Here is a 19320-nt window from a genome sequence, read left to right on the forward strand (position 1 = left end):
TTATCAAGAGTATTATCAAGAGTATTATCAAGAGTATTATCAAGAGTATTATCAAGAGTATTATCAAGAGTATTATCAAGAGTATTATCAAGAGTATTATCAAGAGTATTATCAAGAGTATTATCAAGAGTATTATCAAGAGTATTATCAAGAGTATTATCAAGAGTATTATCAAGAGTATTATCAAGAGTATTATCAAGTTAAAGCATTTTTTTTCGCCATTAAGATAATACGAGGCTTTGTTGCTATTTCTTGTTAGTTTGATCAGCATGTCTAGTTTTGCGATTCAGCCCCTTTGTCTCGTGTCAGACGTCAAGCATAAACAAATTCACATAGGCGGCAAAATGACTGTATGCGAAAGACCTTAAGTAACCTTAGCAACGAACTCTTGTACGATGGGGACAAATTAACATCCAATTTTCATCAGCTGTTTTAGTCATTTTTCAATATGAATGTGAAGGACAACAAGACAGCACAAACACAATAACCAGCACTCCCAGCTGGATTGATAGCTGAAGCTCGGATTTGGCTCTTAATGGAAAATGCTTCTACGAAATGATAAATGCATAATGAACACTTTTGAAAGTTATGCTTCTTGAAGAAGTCCCTTATTTCCGTCGCATTGAATTCACTACTATCACTCATTTCAAAACTGGTGCTGTTTTTCATTTAGGTTCAATATGTAGACATTTTAATGGCGTACTTATTTTTTAAACAGCAGACATAGCGCACTTATTTTTTAAACAGCAGACATAGCGCACTTATTTTTTAAACAGCAGACATGGCGCACTTATTTTTTAAACAGCAGACATGGCGCACTTATTTTTTAAACAGCAGACATGGCGCACTTATTTTTTAAACAACAGACATGGCACAACACTCGTATTCTTAATAGATCAATGTAATAAATACAATTTATAAAACTTCCAGTACATTGAATCATACATGTCATGAAGTAAAACAATATAAAAATGTAATATAAAATGATACAACACATGAAAATTAAAAACAACAACAATCTTTAGCTATTCTAAACATTGTATAAAAAAGGGGTACTGCACACTAATAGTGTATAAGAACTGTAAGGAAGACTCTCGTCTGCTTGATCGAAGAATCACTGTATTTTAATTGTTATTTAGCTTCTTTTCAAAACAAATGTATGTAAATACTAATTGGCAGTACATGGCCACAGCGTGAATCATACGGTACCAAGATTTTCCAAAGTTTGAGAAACCCTGTAACCCAATACCAACACTGCGAATGTCTGAGTGAAACTGCAAATGTCATTGATTGGCTCAGCAACACGATGCCCTCATCAGAATTATCTGCACATCTTTCCTTGGGTCTCAGGGAGATAGATCTAAGGGTGGAGACAAAGCTTGGGAAACGGAGTGGGTGAGAGAGGGAAGGCCCGGGGGGGGGGTGTTGAAGACGAACATGCACGACAGGTTGTTGAAAGAAAAAATGAACAAGACATGGTGGTGGTGGAGGTGGTGGTGGAGGTGGTGGTGGAGGTGGTGGTGGCTTTGGTACGGGGGCGGAGGGACATGGTGCTAACAATAGACTGCAGCCTTTAATGTGTTGAAACACATCTTGTTGACAACGTTCCTCAGTGTTCGTAGAAATGACTGTGTGCCAAACTGAAACGATCCTAGCAGTCCTAATCTTTTTTTTCTTATCACTTATCACACCCCACGCCGTCATTCGGGGGGGGGGGGGGGGGCGGGGTTGGGCTTTATTTGGGGATAGGCTTGGGTTTTATTTGGGGCTAGGTTTGGGCTTTATTAGGGGCTGAATTTGGGCAATATTTGGGATTAGGTTTTGGCTTTCTTTGGGGCTAGGTTTGGATTTTCTTTGGGGGTAGGTTTGGGCTTTATTAGGGGCTGAATTTGGGCAATATTTGGGATTAGGTTTTGGCTTTCTTTGGGGCTAGGTTTGGATTTTCTTTGGGGGTAAGTTTGGGCTTTCTTTGGGGCTAGGTTTGGGCTTTCTTTGAGGCTAGGTTTGTGCTATGATATTCACTTCCGATAGAATGTAAATTATTTATTGAAAGTAGACATTTTCGATGTGTGTTATTTCACACTTTAGTACCAGATAGAACATAACACTCTAGCTTTCGTTACTTTGTTGTGGTTTTCCAAAACTCTAAATTATTTTGTTTTCCCTGCTCAAACATGATTTTTTTTTTTTTATTTCTTTATACAGATCTTCTAATAATAATTATAATACAGAACATAACATTTGTATAGGTCTTCTAATTATATTACAATCTATTGTTTTACATCTTTGAATCATAATACATAAGAATCTATTGTTATAGATCTTCTAATTAAATATAAAACGGGTTACTGCGTGATAACCGGGCAAGAGACATGTCCCCCCCCCCCCAACCCTCTTATTTCTTATTGACTTGAACAACAAGTATGACGGAAGGGAGCCGTATCGACCATGAGAGAAATTGCAAAGACCAAATTATAGGGGCGCCACAATGTGACATTCTGTTGTTAAGATTCCCGGCTTTGGCCTTTTGGGTGGGAAAAAAAAAAATTTGTTTGATACATTTCTTCCGTGACATCCAGGTAGGAGCTAGGCGGAGCGGGGCGGCAGGGCGCACAATGACAGAAGCGGGCATGTGCTTTGAAAGGTGGTTCTTTTGTATCCGGACATAATGATTGTCAGACGCGAAGAGAGCAAGGGGCGCCCCCAAGTGTGGAGTCCAATGGGAGTTCATTTAGCCCCGCTATTAAAGCTAGAGATATTATTGTACCTTTTTTTTTTTGTTTTGTTTTACAATTTTTTTTTAATTAATTTACATTTTTTTGTTCCTATTTGGTGATAGTGTAACATATGGCTCTAAATGGACGCAGATGTTAGAGCCTGAGTGAAAATGTTTCTGTAGTTTATACTTGGAGCTTTCTGTATAAGATACGTGTGACACACTTTAGTCAAAGAACCGGATAAAGTCATTAGAAACAGTAAAGTGTACCAGTGGCGTCACAGGGGCTGATGTCTACCGGTGCGGACCGCACGCTTAGAGCTTTCCTACCCATTTTTTTTTTAAAGACGTCACAGAATGTTAGACCTAATATGGTTATTTTTTTCTTTTTAAAGAAGTCACAGAATGTTAGACCTAATATGGTTATTTTTTCTTGCTTTGGTGGTCAGCAAAACACAATTGAAAATAGGCCATGGGACAGTGTATTTTAAGTCTCCAATGACTATTCAATGTCGTAGCATAATGGTCTGTTTTCACTTCCATACATATGCCAGGCTAGAAGTAGGTCCAGTAGTTTCTTATAGTTATAATGTTTTTTGTTTGGTGTAATGCACAAATTGTGAGACAAATTTCCATACGGACAATAAAGATTATTATTATTATTACATTGGAAGTGATCTGGGACGCGAATTAAATGTAAACAAAAAAAAAGTATAAGCAAAAACGTAAACAAAACCAGATCCAGTCGTCCATGTTCTAACATTGTAAGACATGTAAGTGATTTGGGTGGGGGGGGGGGGGACTCCACTCGATTCACTCCGGACGTACGAAGGGTAACAGATTCCTTGCTAACATTTGACAGTAGTGCTTTCTTTTGGTTGACTTAACCGTGTGCGCTCTGACCCTATTTCCCGTAAAGAGGGGAGGGTCGGGGAACGTGGAGGGGTGGGGGGACGATGTATGCAGAGGCGGCACAAATTAGTTTTCTTCGTGTCGTTAAGTACACGATTTGCTGAGCCTCGCTTTGAACTTCACGTGTAGACAGACACAGCCTTCACCTTCACTGGAGAAAACAAAGACGTGAATCGTGGCGTTAAAACTTCACCAGCGTGACAATGACCAGACTTTATATAGGCCGTGGATTATTAATAGTTTAGAACTAGTTATAAGTAGTTTAGAAGTAGATTATAATTAGCTTAGACGTAGATTATAAGTAGCTTAGAAGTAGATTATTAGTAGATATTAAAATACAAAGTTTTGGGACCCCATCTCTTATTGTAAACTAAAGTAATTTCTATTTATCAAATCAAAGCTTTCTGTTCAATGATACAAGGACCTCACCCATATAGTCTTCCGTACTTTGGGCACTTATATATAGATCTACATGAATGAACTAAACGGGAAAGTTAAGCCATTGTGAGCATTTTTATTGGATATTTTCACCATACACTAAACAATGTCAAGGATGATAAATTTAACTTCAAAATTGCCAACTACCTAAAAGTTAAAAACGGAAGAGGTTAAAAGATTTGATTCTGACGACCCAAAAAATGCCAGTAAATTATCATTTAACTTTTAGAAAACAAAGCTTATCAATACATTATGTCATACGCCGGATACACCAAAAAGTTTGCTATTTATAGGCTTTCCGCCATGTATGAAAATCTCCAATTTATAGATCTACATTAATGAACTAAACGGGAAAGTTAGGCCCTATTGAATCTACTCTGTCTCTCTCTCTCTCTTTCTCTTCTCTCTCTCTCTCTTTCTCTTCTCTCTCTCTCTCTCTCTCTCTCTTCTCTCTCTCTCTCTCTCTTGTTTCATTGTGTGTGTACTGTGTTTAAAAAGCACACAGTTGTATCGACTTGTCAACAGTATTGTGTCCTTAACCTTGGCTCACACCTCAACTTTGACCCCGATGCACCTACGGAAAGCCAAGTTGATGTTTTTCTACACCCGCTACCCCAGCTCGTCGATCCTCAAAATGTACTTCCCAGACGTCATGTTCAACAAAAACAACACAGCCCAGTTGGTCAAGTGGTTCTCAAACTTTAGGTAAGTCCAGTCACTTATCATAGTTCTTTGCTCATATTATTTTGTTCATTTTAAATGTGACGAAATCTAGACCAAATTATAATTTAGTTTTGGTCGCGACTTTCTTTAAAAGCTGAAAATGTTGCCAACTTTAACTCTTTCTCTCCGTAATTATTTACCACATTCTGGGGGAATCAACGTTGGTATCGTCAGTTAGGAGAGAAAGAGTTAAATATGGTTGGCTCATTAAAAAAAATAATTACAAAATCAAAATTTGTACAAAGTGATTTCTTTCTTTATGGAGACTTTGAAAATGAATGTTATAATAACTAATAATAATAATAATAGAACATAAGCATCGTTTGATTTCTCTTGTTTGAAGCAGCTTACACTGCTGCGACAATTATAACAAACTCAAGTAACACTTTTCCAGTATTACTTTCCTTTACAAAATCCCAAATGCTCTATGAATCTGTTTAACCGACATTAAACTAATACGCACAGGAAGTAATTGGGTATTGAATTGACTTGAAATATTTATATTTAGAATAGTAACACGAAGAGTTGTCACGCGTTGATAAGTGGTTATCGGCCTTGAAAGACAAGATCTATGCATACAATTTTATCGGTTGTTTTAAATAAAATGCTAACCATCAACTATACATTTTGTATTTTTAGCAGCTTTTTCTCAATCGCTTATTTTACAATCATTTATCCAGAGTAGAAATTAATTTAATAGAAATAAATAAATAAATAAGAAAACATTATTTGGATAATATTTATCAATTGTTGCGGGTTGTTATAATATAGATTTTTCATTTTAAAAATAAACAATGAGAAAAAAAAGATTGCAAAGCCATGGTGCCCCCCCCCCCCCCCGCAGATTGTAATGTACAACGCCCTGGCGTCTTGGCGTCGTCCCCCCTGGCACTTTGCTGATCAGTTTTCTGTTGGGCGTGGCAGTGCTTTATACCCAAGCCCAGGTTGTATGCATCATCAAACACAGCAAATACGCTCGCACTCATATAAATAAATTAATAGAAGTCTGTATCGGCTACCTGCTGGCCAGTTGAGGACCGGCCGACCACTGGCCGAGAACAATCAGGCGCAATTATACAATTGGCAAAACGCCCAGTCCCCCCTCCAATTCTCTGTCACCCCCCCCCATCTCTTTTCGCTCCTTGTTGACTCCGGTCACTCATTAAGTTACAGGGTCTTGGGAGAGCCGAAAGTATGAATAGGGTATTATCTCATTCATACTCTCTCACCACTGTGCACGTTCACACACACACACACAACCACACACACACAGCCTCACTTTCAATGAGAGATATCACAAAACATTAGCACATCGTCGCAAAGTGAATATGATATCTTCCATTTCAGCCTCCCCCCCTCACAGGACGCCCCACCCTTTCCTCCCAACAGCCTTCTTTTGCTGCCTCTCTCCGCACTTTCCACCACACACACGCACACACAGAAAAAAAAATGCAGACATCATGGACATTATCCTCGGAGATTGAAAACAAAAAAGAACACACAAAAAAAAAATATCAACTTCATCGAACACTAGCAATCGCATTCAAGAACATTTGCATAGGGCGTTCACTCGGGCCACGAGGGCGCTCTGCCTACGTCCTGTGTCGGCTTGTCTCGAGTGAGTGGCGTTGAAAAGCGTTTGGTTTGTGTGGACGCAAGCAATATACCCGGCTACCAGCACGACTGATAGGACAGAGCTAGTACTCGTTGCTCCAGAGACTGCCGAGAAACATTGCTTGCAGTCTGTCTAACTACAAAGGACTAACGCTTGACAGTGTACAGTTTCTCTTGACATTGTTTTAGCTCGAGTAGGCATGTATGAACAGAATGCCTAAAGTAGCAGCACAAACCTGACTTGTTGAATAAAGGGAGACTTCGCATTGCTTTGGAAGGGCAGAACAATATTGTCAGAGTAACACATGCTAATAGTCTAGTTATTATGTCAGTGATTTGTTCGATCAGGTTTACAACCACCAACTATATAGTTAAGCGTCCCACCACTAAACCACCCTACACGACGCACTAGAAAAAAAGTGCCTCTCTTATACCATCTTTCTGCCAGACTCTTCAGCAATTTATCTCTCCATCCCCTCCACCCCCACCCCCCACATTCAGCTGGTGTTTTTTTTCCCCCAGCATAAATCAAGAATAGAAGACAGCTACATGGGCATATATTTGTTCTAATGTCTAATAGTGTATGTGTGACTATATGTAGAGAGTTTATCATCAAGCATGTTGCTATCTCCCAGTTCGGCGTCGTAATACACTCAGAATGCGCGCCTCCTTTTGAATAATTTAGAGCCCACCCCGGCTTTCCTCCATTACAAGGTTTGTGAACAAAAAAGGGGAGAGGGGAATGGGGGGGGGGGGTATGGAAAGGAACAATGTCGCCAGATCTTTTGAGAAATATTAGCCTGCGATATTCTATGCGCTGTTCAGTGTAGATCATTGCTGTCCACGAGCGTGCACAAGGGGAAGACACTCTTCCGAACTCTGACATTCTCCGGCCAACTAAATCTTTCCTCAAATATCTCGATATTATAGCGGGGCATGAGAGAAGAACAAAAACTGCCCACACTCAGGACAGCACTCGGACCCCCAGCTCTCGGCATTTCTTCAAGTCTCGAGGGGCGCGAGAATCATTTCCTCGTTCTGTGACAGCTTCTCCTAGATGTGACAGAATTCTCTCCCTTGGACCCTCTCGATTCAGTCTCATGTTTGATCTCTTGCCTCTACCACCAGTTAACCTCCTTTCTCCCCGCCCCCCCCCCCCCCCACATATTTTTTTTTTCAAGTCGCTGCCCTCCTGGCTCGGCATTTTACCAGGACTTAATGCTCATTAAAGTTTCATTGATTCATAGATGTAATGCATCCTGGGCGCGAGTTATTAGCTTGTTCCATCCGCGGTCCTCCTTTCCTCCCCAGAACGCCCTGTCCCCGGGGACGCCAAGTTGTTGCCCGGATTCTCCCTTCTGCTCTAGTTCCCCAGAACCGATATCTCTCCCTCCCCCGGCCCCCTCTCGTCCTCGCGTATCTCCATTTTCTGTCCTCTCCAGTTCATACACGATCTCAATCGTCTGCTCAACATTCCCAAAAGAAGCCCCCCGCCCTTTTTTCTACTTTTACTTCCCACGTGCTCTCATTCAGCCTATTTCTACGTACAAAGTTCCTCTTGTCATAGATGACATCTCGCTTTGATGACATCTCTCATAGATGACATAGTCGCCCCCTGTTTCCTCTTTAGGTAAAAAAAAAACAAAAAAAAATTCCCCTAGTGACATCTATTGGCACAGATTATAAACCAGGCAACGGCCACCGTACACTTCTAATGGAGGGAGAAAGGAAATCGTTTAGTGATTATCTGCATAAGAAACAAAAACATAGAAAACATTTTTATTGAGTTTTTTCCCCACTAGTATATCATCTTGCTAAACAAAGCTTGTTTTTTTTCTTTTAAGTTTTTTTTTTTACATTTTTCCCGGATCCGCTTTCTCTAGGGGACAAAACTCTCGAATGCTAATTTCTGGCTCGGTACCCTACTCGTTGGGCGTCTCGGATTTTTTTTTACAAGCGCGGTTTGTTTTCTGTGACGTCATGAACGCGCAGGACCCGCACTTGAAGAATGTCAATAAGGAAGGAAGTTTTTAATCTCATCGCATTGTCTTCTGGGATTTTGTCAAAGTGATTCCAGCGCTGTTAGCCGTGGCGCTGGACCGTGATCCTGCATGCTAAACGAACAATTGGAATCATCTTCAGAACAGGGGCTTAAGTTGATGAGCTTGTAGTAAGGGATGGTGGAGGTCGTCGAAAGAGAAGGGGGTTGGGGGTGGATTGAGGGGGTCGATAGGGTGAGGTAAGGAATTGGTCAAGTGGTGGTTTATATTATAAGAGTGTCGGGGCGATTGTGAATTGTTCAAGCACTTCTATCTTGCAAGAAAGATCTCTTCCAGTACCTTGTATGATAGATTCATTTCTCTTGCACGAAAGATCTCTTCCAGTTTACCTTGTATGATAGATTCATTTCTCTTGCCAGAAAGATCTCTTCCAGTACCTTGTATGATAGATTCATTTACCTTGCAAGAAAGATATTATTTATGGTATCTTATATTAAAGAGTCGTGTATCTTGCAAGAAAGATCGTATCCATTGTACTTTGAAAGATTATTGTATCTTGTAAGAAATATCTTATCACTTGTACCTTGTATCTTGCAAGATAGACAGTATCTATTGTATTTTGCTTGAAAGATCAAGTCCCAAAGTCATTAGTAGTAAATGTTCCCCCCCCCTCCAACACACACACATCTCGTGGGTACATACCATCTCACATCACATATAAGGTGCACATACACTCGTGGGTACATACCATCTCACATCACATATAAGGTGCACATACACTCGTGGGTACATACCATCTCACATCACATATAAGGTGCACATACACTCGTGGGTACATACCATCTCACATCACATATAAGGTGCACATACACTCGTGGGTACATACCATCTCACATCACATATAAGGTGCACATACACTCGTGGGTACATACCATCTCACATCACATATAAGGTGCACATACACTCGTGTTAGTTTTCAACGTGATGCCGAATAAAAAACAAATGCCGATTGCAAGAAGATTGCGACATAAGTGTAACCATGCGCGGCAGTAACTTTCCATAAAGAGATGTGATTTTTTCTTCTATTATTGCACTAAATGACCAACCTATTTAGCGACGGCATTAATAATTTAATATAACTTCAATTATTCATACGTCATGCATTGGTCGGCTTTGTGTTATGACTCGATATTGAAAAGCTTATACGAGGGAGGAGAAAGGGACGCCCCCCCCCTTTAACATAGTGTGACTATTGACTCGTCTATTTCTTCCCTCGTTCTCTCCTCACCTTTCCTCTCTATCTTTCCTTACATTTTTCCCTGGCTTCCAGCTTCCCAAGAGTTCTCTCGCGTGCTGCTCCGGATCAGACCGGGTTCTTCCGAAAATAAAAGATCGTGATGGTCTAAGATGGATGTCATCCTCTTAAAGCGAGAAGCTTCGGGAACGGTGGAGGAGGATGGGGGGATGTGGAAGGTGGCCCCGCCGTTACGACCTCCATCGTCTGTTCCCATGATCGCTTCTAATACTCGCTAATAGGGTCTTCGGGGCGCCCAGGAGACTTTGCTCCCTTGACAGTAGGTATAAGAGAAGATTACTCTAGCGTTGAAAAGTGGAGGTAGTCCAGCGTATGTCTTTTAGTCATCACAATCACCTTAAGGTTAAAACTACAATCGTAATTAAATTCTTTCCTCTCTCGTGATGTTTCGACACTCACGTAGTCCTGGTATTAAGGAACGGTAACTCCTTCTGTTTTAGTTTTGTTTTCATCGTCACCATTAAATTATGGCCCCTTTCGAAAAAAAAATACTTTTTTTTTTCCTTCCGATATTTTTGTTTGTTTGGGGGTGGGAATGATTGAAGGGGGAGAGGGGAGGAGAATTTGAATTCTCTTTCTTGCCTTTTCACTTTCTTTTTTTCTTTGCCATTCTCTCACTCTATCACATACACGCAGACTTCCACCAAACCAAAGACAGACACACCCAGACACTCACACACACACACACACACACACATTGAAGGTTAATTAACCTTTTGTTGTTCTTTCCGACCAGTCATCAGCTACCTTGAGACAAATGTTGCTGTCAGTAAACACCTGATGATTGCCGTAGCGTTGTAATAAAACAGTTAAGCTTCACGTCATTATCACCATAGATAAAATACAATCACATTGCTATCTACGTGGAATACATTGACATTAATATCAGCATCCAATACAAGCACATCAATATCAACATCGAATGCAAGTACATCAATATCAACATCGAATACAAACACATCAATATCAGCATCCAATACAAGCACATCAATATCAACATCGAATACAAGTACATCAATATCAACATCGAATACAAGCACATCAATATCAACATCGAATACAAACACATCAATATAAACATCGAATACAAACACATCAATATCAACATCGAATACAAGCACATCAATATCAACATCGAATACAAGCACATCAATATCAACATCGAATACAAGCACATTAATATCAACATCGAATACAAACACATCAATATCAACATCGAATACAAGCACATCAATATCAACATCGAATACAAACACATCAATATCAACATCGAATACAAGCACATCAATATCAACATCGAATACAAGCACATCAATATCAACATCGAATACAAGCACATTAATATCAACATCGAATACAAACACATCAATATCAACATCGAATACAAGCACATCAATATCAACATCGAATACAAACACATCAATATCAACATCGAATACAAGCACATCAATATCAACATCGAATACAAACACATCAATATCAACATCGAATACAAACACACCAATACCAACAGTACTGTCAATCCACATCTAATGATATTATTTACTTTACCAAAACAAAACAAAAAAAAAAAACATTTAATGTTCTCTACCTCTGTCTCCAGAAGACACCCCCACCTAATTATCAACATACCTGTCACACACACACACAAACCTGATACACTCACATCTAGAGTCACACACCTCTGTCACACACACTTATGAGCCTGTCACACACACACAGAGCTACCTGTCACACACACCGTATGTCATTAGATCAACTAATTATAATCTCTCTTCTTTTCCTTCCAACGCCTCCGTCAAGATTTGATCACCAAACGTGCAGACAAGGAACACAAAGACAATAGGAGAAGAAAACGACCTTGGGAGTCATGTGACTTGTGAAAACATAATGTGTTGTGTTTGTGTTCAATCCACTTCTCTCACTCTTTCTTTCTCTCGCCGCCCTCTTTTTTTACGTTGACTAATTTCTATCACACGAGCTTGACATATCGACAGTAGACTTTATATGTACTAGTCTCTGACCCGTCAACAGAATGGTTTGGAAAGAGATATTTATAGCGTAGTTATAATGAATCAAGAGAAGCTTCAATGATAAATGAATGCAAATTTAGATTTCTAAATTTGGCTGTGCTCTAAATACATATTACACATACAGACACTCATACATACTCACTCATACATATACATAGTTTATTAAATGCAAGACACCGTGGTGACTTTTTAAAACAAATATCAGGTGATTTACCCAGCATTCATAGCTTTCACCTAAAATTGAATTGTTTTAGCATACTCCCCAACAACACCTCATTTGTCACACACTTTTTAAAACGTTATGTAAAAAGTATTTTAAGACCGCAACACAAACGAAGAGATTAGAGACATGAGACAGTGATTGGACCCTACGATGACCTGCTAACTAGTGTACAAAAAAAAAAAAAAAAGCAAACTAAAACTCTATGGCCATATTACAAGGTCTTCAAGGTTCGGAAAGACCTTCCTACGGGAAACAGTACCAAGAAAAAGAAGAAGATGGAAACATAGAAAGCGATGGGAAGACGACATAAAAGAATGGACGGGCCTGCCAAGGCAAAAGACAGAGAGAAATGGAGCAATAGGACGTCAAATCTTTTCTAGTACCCCAGCGGTCCAAAAGACGAAGGTCCAAAAGACGAAGGTCCAAAAGATGAAGGTCCAAAAGACGAAGGTCCAAAAGACGAAGGTCCAAAAGACGAAGGGAGAAGTAGTGAATGTGCAGGCCGATGGTGTCTTAGATTTCACTGTGTCCAAAGCAGTCATCCAAAAAAACTACCAAAAACTTTTTTTGTTTTACTGCAATTCAAAATTTAGAACAGGAAAGATAAAAATAAAGGCACTGCTTCCAAAGTTATAATAGTTCTCGGCAGGGCTAAAACTGAAATCGTCCCTGCATCGTGCTTCTATCCTGATTCCATCCCGATTCTATCCCAATACTAATTCCGATTCTGTTCCCATATCTAGTCGCAGTTCTGTTTCTATTGTATCCCAATACAGAATGCTATTTAACATTATCGCAATAATGGTCAAGAATATCGATTTTTTTTGCCGATTCTATCTCGATAATTTTGAGGACCAAAAGAAAAGTATAAATGAGCTTTGACTAACTACCAGCTTTCAGTCCATGAAGAGAAAGTTCGGTCTCATCGTGGCTTCATGGGACAGCCCTCCACCCCCACACCTGGTGAACGCTCCCTCCCAGATTCACAGTGCAATGAATCAACAAGAATTAGAATTCTTTACCGCCCCGGTCCCCTGCTGGTACGAGTAAGGAGCGGAAGGTATTGCTTGGCAAACGTGGAGACCCACGGCGGCGCTACAGGGCGGACCCAACGCCCTCAAAGTCCATTCATTCTTGCCGTGTTGACATAGCTTTTGGTGGTAGGTCTACTCGGAGATACTGTCTGGGATGGTCGATGCTGACTCGAAATTAATCCTTTTAATTCCCAATGATTTGGTCAATTTTTTTTTTAGTGAAGGAAAAAAAAATCAGAAAAAAAAGTCTTGCTTCTAAATCAGGAAACTAGAAGTGACAACCCTTCTTTATCTTCCCCTTCTCTGTTTTCTCTCTCTCACTTTCTCTCTTCCTTCCATTCTCTCTACCTGGCTCTTTTCTCATCACTCTCTATTTCTCAAACTTTCTCTCTCTCTCTCTCTAGATAGATAGATAGATAGATGTCTGTCAGTCTGTCTGTCCGTCTCTCTTTCTCTTTGGATAACAAACTCAAAAGCTCTTAAGTACTTAACTCATTCGTCGTTGTGTTCGGTTTGTTTAGCTGCGCATTTCACCAGGTGATTGTTAAGTTCCACTTCCACTTTCCAGACTTCCCATTCATTTCCGTGTTTAAAATAGAGTAGAAAATATCGCAGCGTGAAGCCACATTATTACACACAGTTATTTCACAACTGTTTGAGCCTCAGTTTGAGTTAATGAGTGTAGAAGAGAAGGGACTAAAGATCTGGGGGCGCGAGTGGGGCATTCCAAGGATTGAGGACAAACATTCGACAATAAATTAGTTAATAACATAATGCACCCCATTCTTGTACAAACTTTCCTTTCAGGCGTCCACCAGCGCCCTCCTCCACAGGAATCAAAAGCTACTTTTCGTGTGTGCTCCAGGCGAGTCTGGAAATTCCCCCCTTCCCTCCACCAATCACCACATGTGGCCTCTCTCGCCAACCCCCCCCCCCCAAACACACACACCCCAACAAACGTTGGTGATTGATCCGCAAACACTACGTCCGGTAAAACTAAAATGACAGAGATTAATGCCGGATCGTCGCTGTGTAAAGACGGACTTTACGCAAGAGGTCACACAGCTCATTCCGTGGTAAACTTCAGGAACGCGAAGGCAGAGAGATTTGGTGATCTGGGTGGAGCAAGTGGTGGAGGGGGGTGAGGAATCTTCTAGTCTTCTAACTCTGCTGAACATATAACAAATAACGGAATCTTCTAGTCTTCTAACTCTGCTGAACATATAACAAATAACGGAATCTTCTAGTCTTCTAACTCTGCTGAACATAGAACAAATAACGGAATCTTCTAGTCTTCTAACTCTGCTGAACATAGAACAAATAACGGAATCTTCTAGTCTTCTAACTCTGCTGAACATAGAACAAATAAAGGAATCTTCTAGTCTTCTAACTCTGCTGAACATAGAACAAATAAAGGAATCTTCTAGTCTTCTAACTCTGCTGAACATAGAACAAATAACGGAATCTTCTAGTCTTCTAACTCTGCTGAACATAGAACAAATAAAGGAATCTTCTAGTCTTCTAACTCTGCTGAACATAGAACAAATAAAGGAATCTTCTAGTCTTCTAACTCTGCTGAACATAGAACAAATAACGGAATCTTCTAGTCTTCTAACTCTGCTGAACATAGAACAAATAAAGGAATCTTCTAGTCTTCTAACTCTGCTGAACATAGAACAAATAACGGAATCTTCTAGTCTTCTAACTCTGCTGAACATAGAACAAATAAAGGAATCTTCTAGTCTTCTAACTCTGCTGAACATAGAACAAATAAAGGAATCTTCTAGTCTTCTAACTCTGCTGAACATAGAACAAATAAAGGAATCTTCTAGTCTTCTAACTCTGCTGAACATAGAACAAATAAAGGAATCTTCTAGTCTTCTAACTCTGCTGAACATAGAACAAATAAAGGAATCTTCTAGTCTTCTAACTCTGCTGAACATAGAACAAATAAAGGAATCTTCTAGTCTTCTAACTCTGCTGAACATAGAACAAATAAAGGAATCTTCTAGTCTTCTAACTCTGCTGAACATAGAACAAATAAAGGAATCTTCTAGTCTTCTAACTCTGCTGAACATAGAACAAATAACGGAATCTTCTAGTCTTCTAACTCTGCTGAACATAGAACAAATAAAGGAATCTTCTAGTCTTCTAACTCTGCTGAACATAGAACAAATAAAGGAATCTTCTAGTCTTCTAACTCTGCTGAACATAGAACAAATAACGGAATCTTCTAGTCTTCTAACTCTGCTGAACATAGAACAAATAAAGGAATCTTCTAGTCTTCTAACTCTGCTGAACATAGAACAAATAAAGGAATCTTCTAGTCTTCTAACTCTGCTGAACATAGAACAAATAAAGGAATCTTCTAGTCTTCTAACTCTGCTGAACATAGAACAAATAAAGGAATCTTCTAGTCTTCTAACTCTGCTGAACATAGAACAAATAAAGGAATCTTCTAGTCTTCTAACTCTGCTGAACATAGAACAAATAAAGGAATCTTCTAGTCTTCTAACTCTGCTGAACATAGAACAAATAAAGGAATCTTCTAGTCTTCTAACTCTGCTGAACATAGAACAAATAAAGGAATCTTCTAGTCTTCTAACTCTGCTGAACATAGAACAAATAAAGGAATCTTCTAGTCTTCTAACTCTGCTGAACATAGAACAAATAAAGGAATCTTCTAGTCTTCTAACTCTGCTGAACATAGAACAAATAAAGGAATCTTCTAGTCTTCTAACTCTGCTGAACATAGAACAAATAAAGGAATCGCAACTCCGAAAAAGTGTCGATCTTTAACTTTTATTTATAAAAATAACACTAGCTTCAAACATGCCCTTGTATCAACTCCAAAAGTTGCATTGCATCAACTCTAAACATGCCTTTGTATCAACTCTAAATATTCCCTTGTATCAACTCTAAACATGCCTTTGTATCCACTCCAAAATGCCTTCGTATAAACTTATAACATGCTCTTGTATCAACTCGAGACGGACATGCTCTTTTATCAACTCGAGACATGCTCTTGTATTAAGTTTTAACTCTAAGCAAGTCCTTGTATGACCAACAATCGTTCCCTTGTTTCAATTCCTAACATGCCCTTGTACGAACTCAAAAAATGCCAAGCGGTGATCGATGACGCTATCAAGGAAAAAAATATGAAGGCATCATACGTTAATGACGTCATCAATATTAGCGTTCGTACACATTTTCTTACTACAGTCAAAGCAAAACGAAGTTTTTTAAAAAGTTTAAGTTGTTGTGGAAGTAATCTCGTGGGTGGTGATGACATCGGGGGCGAAAGGGGGGGGGGCATCACCACCCTAATAATCCTAGGATCTATTTAAAAACTCGCTTGCTTGCTACATTCCCAAAAATTCACCTCCAATCGTTTCCTGGGTACACATTGTCTGAACCTGCCGTCTGCTCCAATGTTTAAACATGGCGATAAATTCGACGAAATCGAATTTGGAGGAGTCAAGTGGTAACAGGATCGCTTGGCTGAGAAAGGTGTGTGGCAAAGGGGGGTTTCGTCTACATTCTGGGTGGGCGCCCACCCCCGCCCATTCATGGGCTTGCATACATGACTGTGTTGATTTTCTGTTGCAGGAGAACACGCCCTGTCTTTGTAACTATCTCAAACGTTTGCCCCCCCCCCCCCTTGCCTTGATTTTAGGGACTGTACCATAGGTGTGAATGGGGCCCTAAATCTAGAGAAGATATTGCATGATATAAATAAAGAAAAACACAATTCAATATCGTCACATTAACGTCCACTAGAAGACAATAGCTCAATGGTGGCCAACCTTTTTTTTTGGCCTCGGGGTCTTATGTAATTCTCAAACGTAGCGTCAAAAGTCTCCTTGGCTTCATTCTTCTCTGCACAAGCCATGTCTCCTTGGCTTCATTCTCTTCTGCACAAGCCATATCTCCTTGGCTTTTTTCTCCGCTGCACAAGCCATGTTTCCTTGGCTCTATTCTCCTCTGCACAAGCCATGTCTCATTGGCTTCATTCTCCTCTGCACAAGCCATGTCTCCTTGGCTTCATTCTCCTCTGCACAAGCCATGTCTCCTTCGCTTCATTCTCCGCTGTTGACGCCAGTTTCAAAGGGCATGTTAGCACTGCGTCAAGAGCCAGTTATGGCTTTTGTGTTTATAGCTTGGCCATCACTGGTCTATTGCATCTAATTTTTTTTTAAATCCCATACTTGTGTGTGTGAACCTTTCTATTCGAGTTGTATGTTCAGGTCTATAAACACTTTTAGAATTCGAAGCGTAGTCGTGGTTCCAAAAGACTATAAAAAGTCTTTACAAGATACTTAAAGCACCTTACAGAAGATAGTGAAATGAGATGTTCAGGATGGAATGTTTTACATGAAGCACCTTACAGAAGATAGTGAAATGAGATGTTCAGGATGGAATGTTTTTGTTTTCTGAAGAAATATGAACACGACAACACGAATGCAATAGACGCTGTCCCTGCTAGACCGGGCATTCACCTCACACTGAAGGGTCATTTTAATCACGTTTATTAATTTATTGGGGGAGGGGGCTAAGAGGTAAAGCGCTTGGCTTCTGAATCTTAGGGATCTCGGGTTTAAATCTCATTGAAGACTGAGATTTTGAATTTTTGGATTTTTTTGACCACCCCTGAGTCCACCCAACTATAATTATTACCTGACATAAGTTGGGGAAAAGTAAAGGTGGTTGGTCGTTGTGCTGGCCATCCTCGTTAACAGTGGGCCACAAGAAACAGATGACCCTTATGTCATCTGACCTATAGATCAAAAGATCTGAAAGAGGTACTTTTATTTATTTTTGTAACACCAAGCCGCATCCCTACGCTACATGAAATAGTCCCTATTTCCAGTGTCAATTAACATACTGACAGTATTTTGCACTTAACATGCTGTTACCTTAATGCATTAACTAGTTCTTACAGCAATGATGAACACAAAAAAAAAACGCTAATTGAAATAAAAATGTGACCAAAAAATGTTTACATTTCAAACTAATCTCAAGAAAGAGGTGATCTGGTGCCTTGACTTTGGAGTTAAGTACATCACTCGCAGACGTCTCCGCCTCGATGGTAAAAAAAATATAAAGTTTGAACAAAGAAGAGTTGCACTTGCTGGCAACATGTACTTAACACGACGCCCAGGTAAAGTCGGTAGTACAGTCGGTGGTTCAGTCAGTGGTACAGTGGAGAGAATTGAAATCAACTTTAAGGAGATTCCCTCTTCTGTTCAAGTCAACAGTACGTGCATGAGTCGCTTGATCAACGCACCCAAGTATCTAACCTACCACCTTCTCTCAGCCCCTACGCCCAATGCTCTATCGTGACGCCCTGCATCACCTCCCCCCCCACCCCCACCTGACCAGCTAAAGACTTGATCACAGCGAGACACCGTGACACTAATAGCATGGACTCAGCTGACATTTTGTGTCTTAACCAGCGGTCCGACATTTTGCTTGGCCACCCCCTCCCCTCCCACTACCCACTTATAAGTTTCTCACTCTCTAGCTCTACGTCTCTCTCCCGCCTCTTCCCTCATGTACCTCACTCAGTTTGTCGGCTCAACACACTTACAACTCACTCTGTCTGGTAAAAAGTTTGAACACGTTATTTCTTCGACACCCAATCTCGGATCAAGCTGAAAGTTTGCACAATTATTTCTTTTACCTGACAACACAAGAATCAACAACAAAAATTAACCAAATAATTAATAAACTACTGGTTATTAATTATTTTGTTTTGGTATCTGAAACAAAGAAAAGAAATTATACTTGACTGAAGGTTTCAAATCGTTAGACAACGCAATTTTAGACACCAGTTGAAGATAACGACCATAGATCAATTACTGGTCATTGTACCTAATATGTAATAAAGGTTTACGTAATCTGCAATTGTGTACACTCTGAACAGTTCGATAACGTCTACACCTATATGGTATATACAATAAAAAGAATTAGGGAAATTAAAAAGTCGAAGCTAATTTGACACGAAAAAAAGTTAACGCAAGGCCTTGTGTCTATGCACTGACTCATGTAAATCTAGAGGGGCCAATTAAAGTAAAGCCATACAATTAGCAACAAATGTGTAGGTCCACCTGCTGTGATAAGTCTGACTGTATTTCAAGGCTTAAAAGATCTTTAGAAAATACTTCTAAAATTGCCATTTATGTGGATGCAGACAAACACAACAAAAAACAACGAATGAGTGCTTTTTGTTTTTTGTTCATTAGTGTTATTTTATATCCCCTAAATTTAGAAAATCTTTACAACTTTTTTTTCTCCACGGAACGAAAAGAA

At 39.8% G+C, this 19320-nt stretch overlaps 1 protein-coding gene across 1 annotated transcript in view; it reads left to right on the top strand.

Moving 5' to 3' along the window:
- The window catches only part of LOC106067619 (uncharacterized), a 57959-nt gene that overhangs the window by 21156 nt on the left and 17483 nt on the right, over nucleotides 1–19320 (top strand). The window contains exon 3 of the mRNA XM_056023245.1: nucleotides 4617–4771. Coding sequence (XP_055879220.1) covers nucleotides 4617–4771 — 155 coding nt within the window. The remainder of the gene's footprint in view (nucleotides 1–4616; nucleotides 4772–19320) is intronic.

This window comes from Biomphalaria glabrata, chromosome 3 (assembly GCF_947242115.1).
Source record: "Biomphalaria glabrata chromosome 3, xgBioGlab47.1, whole genome shotgun sequence".
NCBI classification, from domain to species: domain Eukaryota; kingdom Metazoa; phylum Mollusca; class Gastropoda; family Planorbidae; genus Biomphalaria; species Biomphalaria glabrata.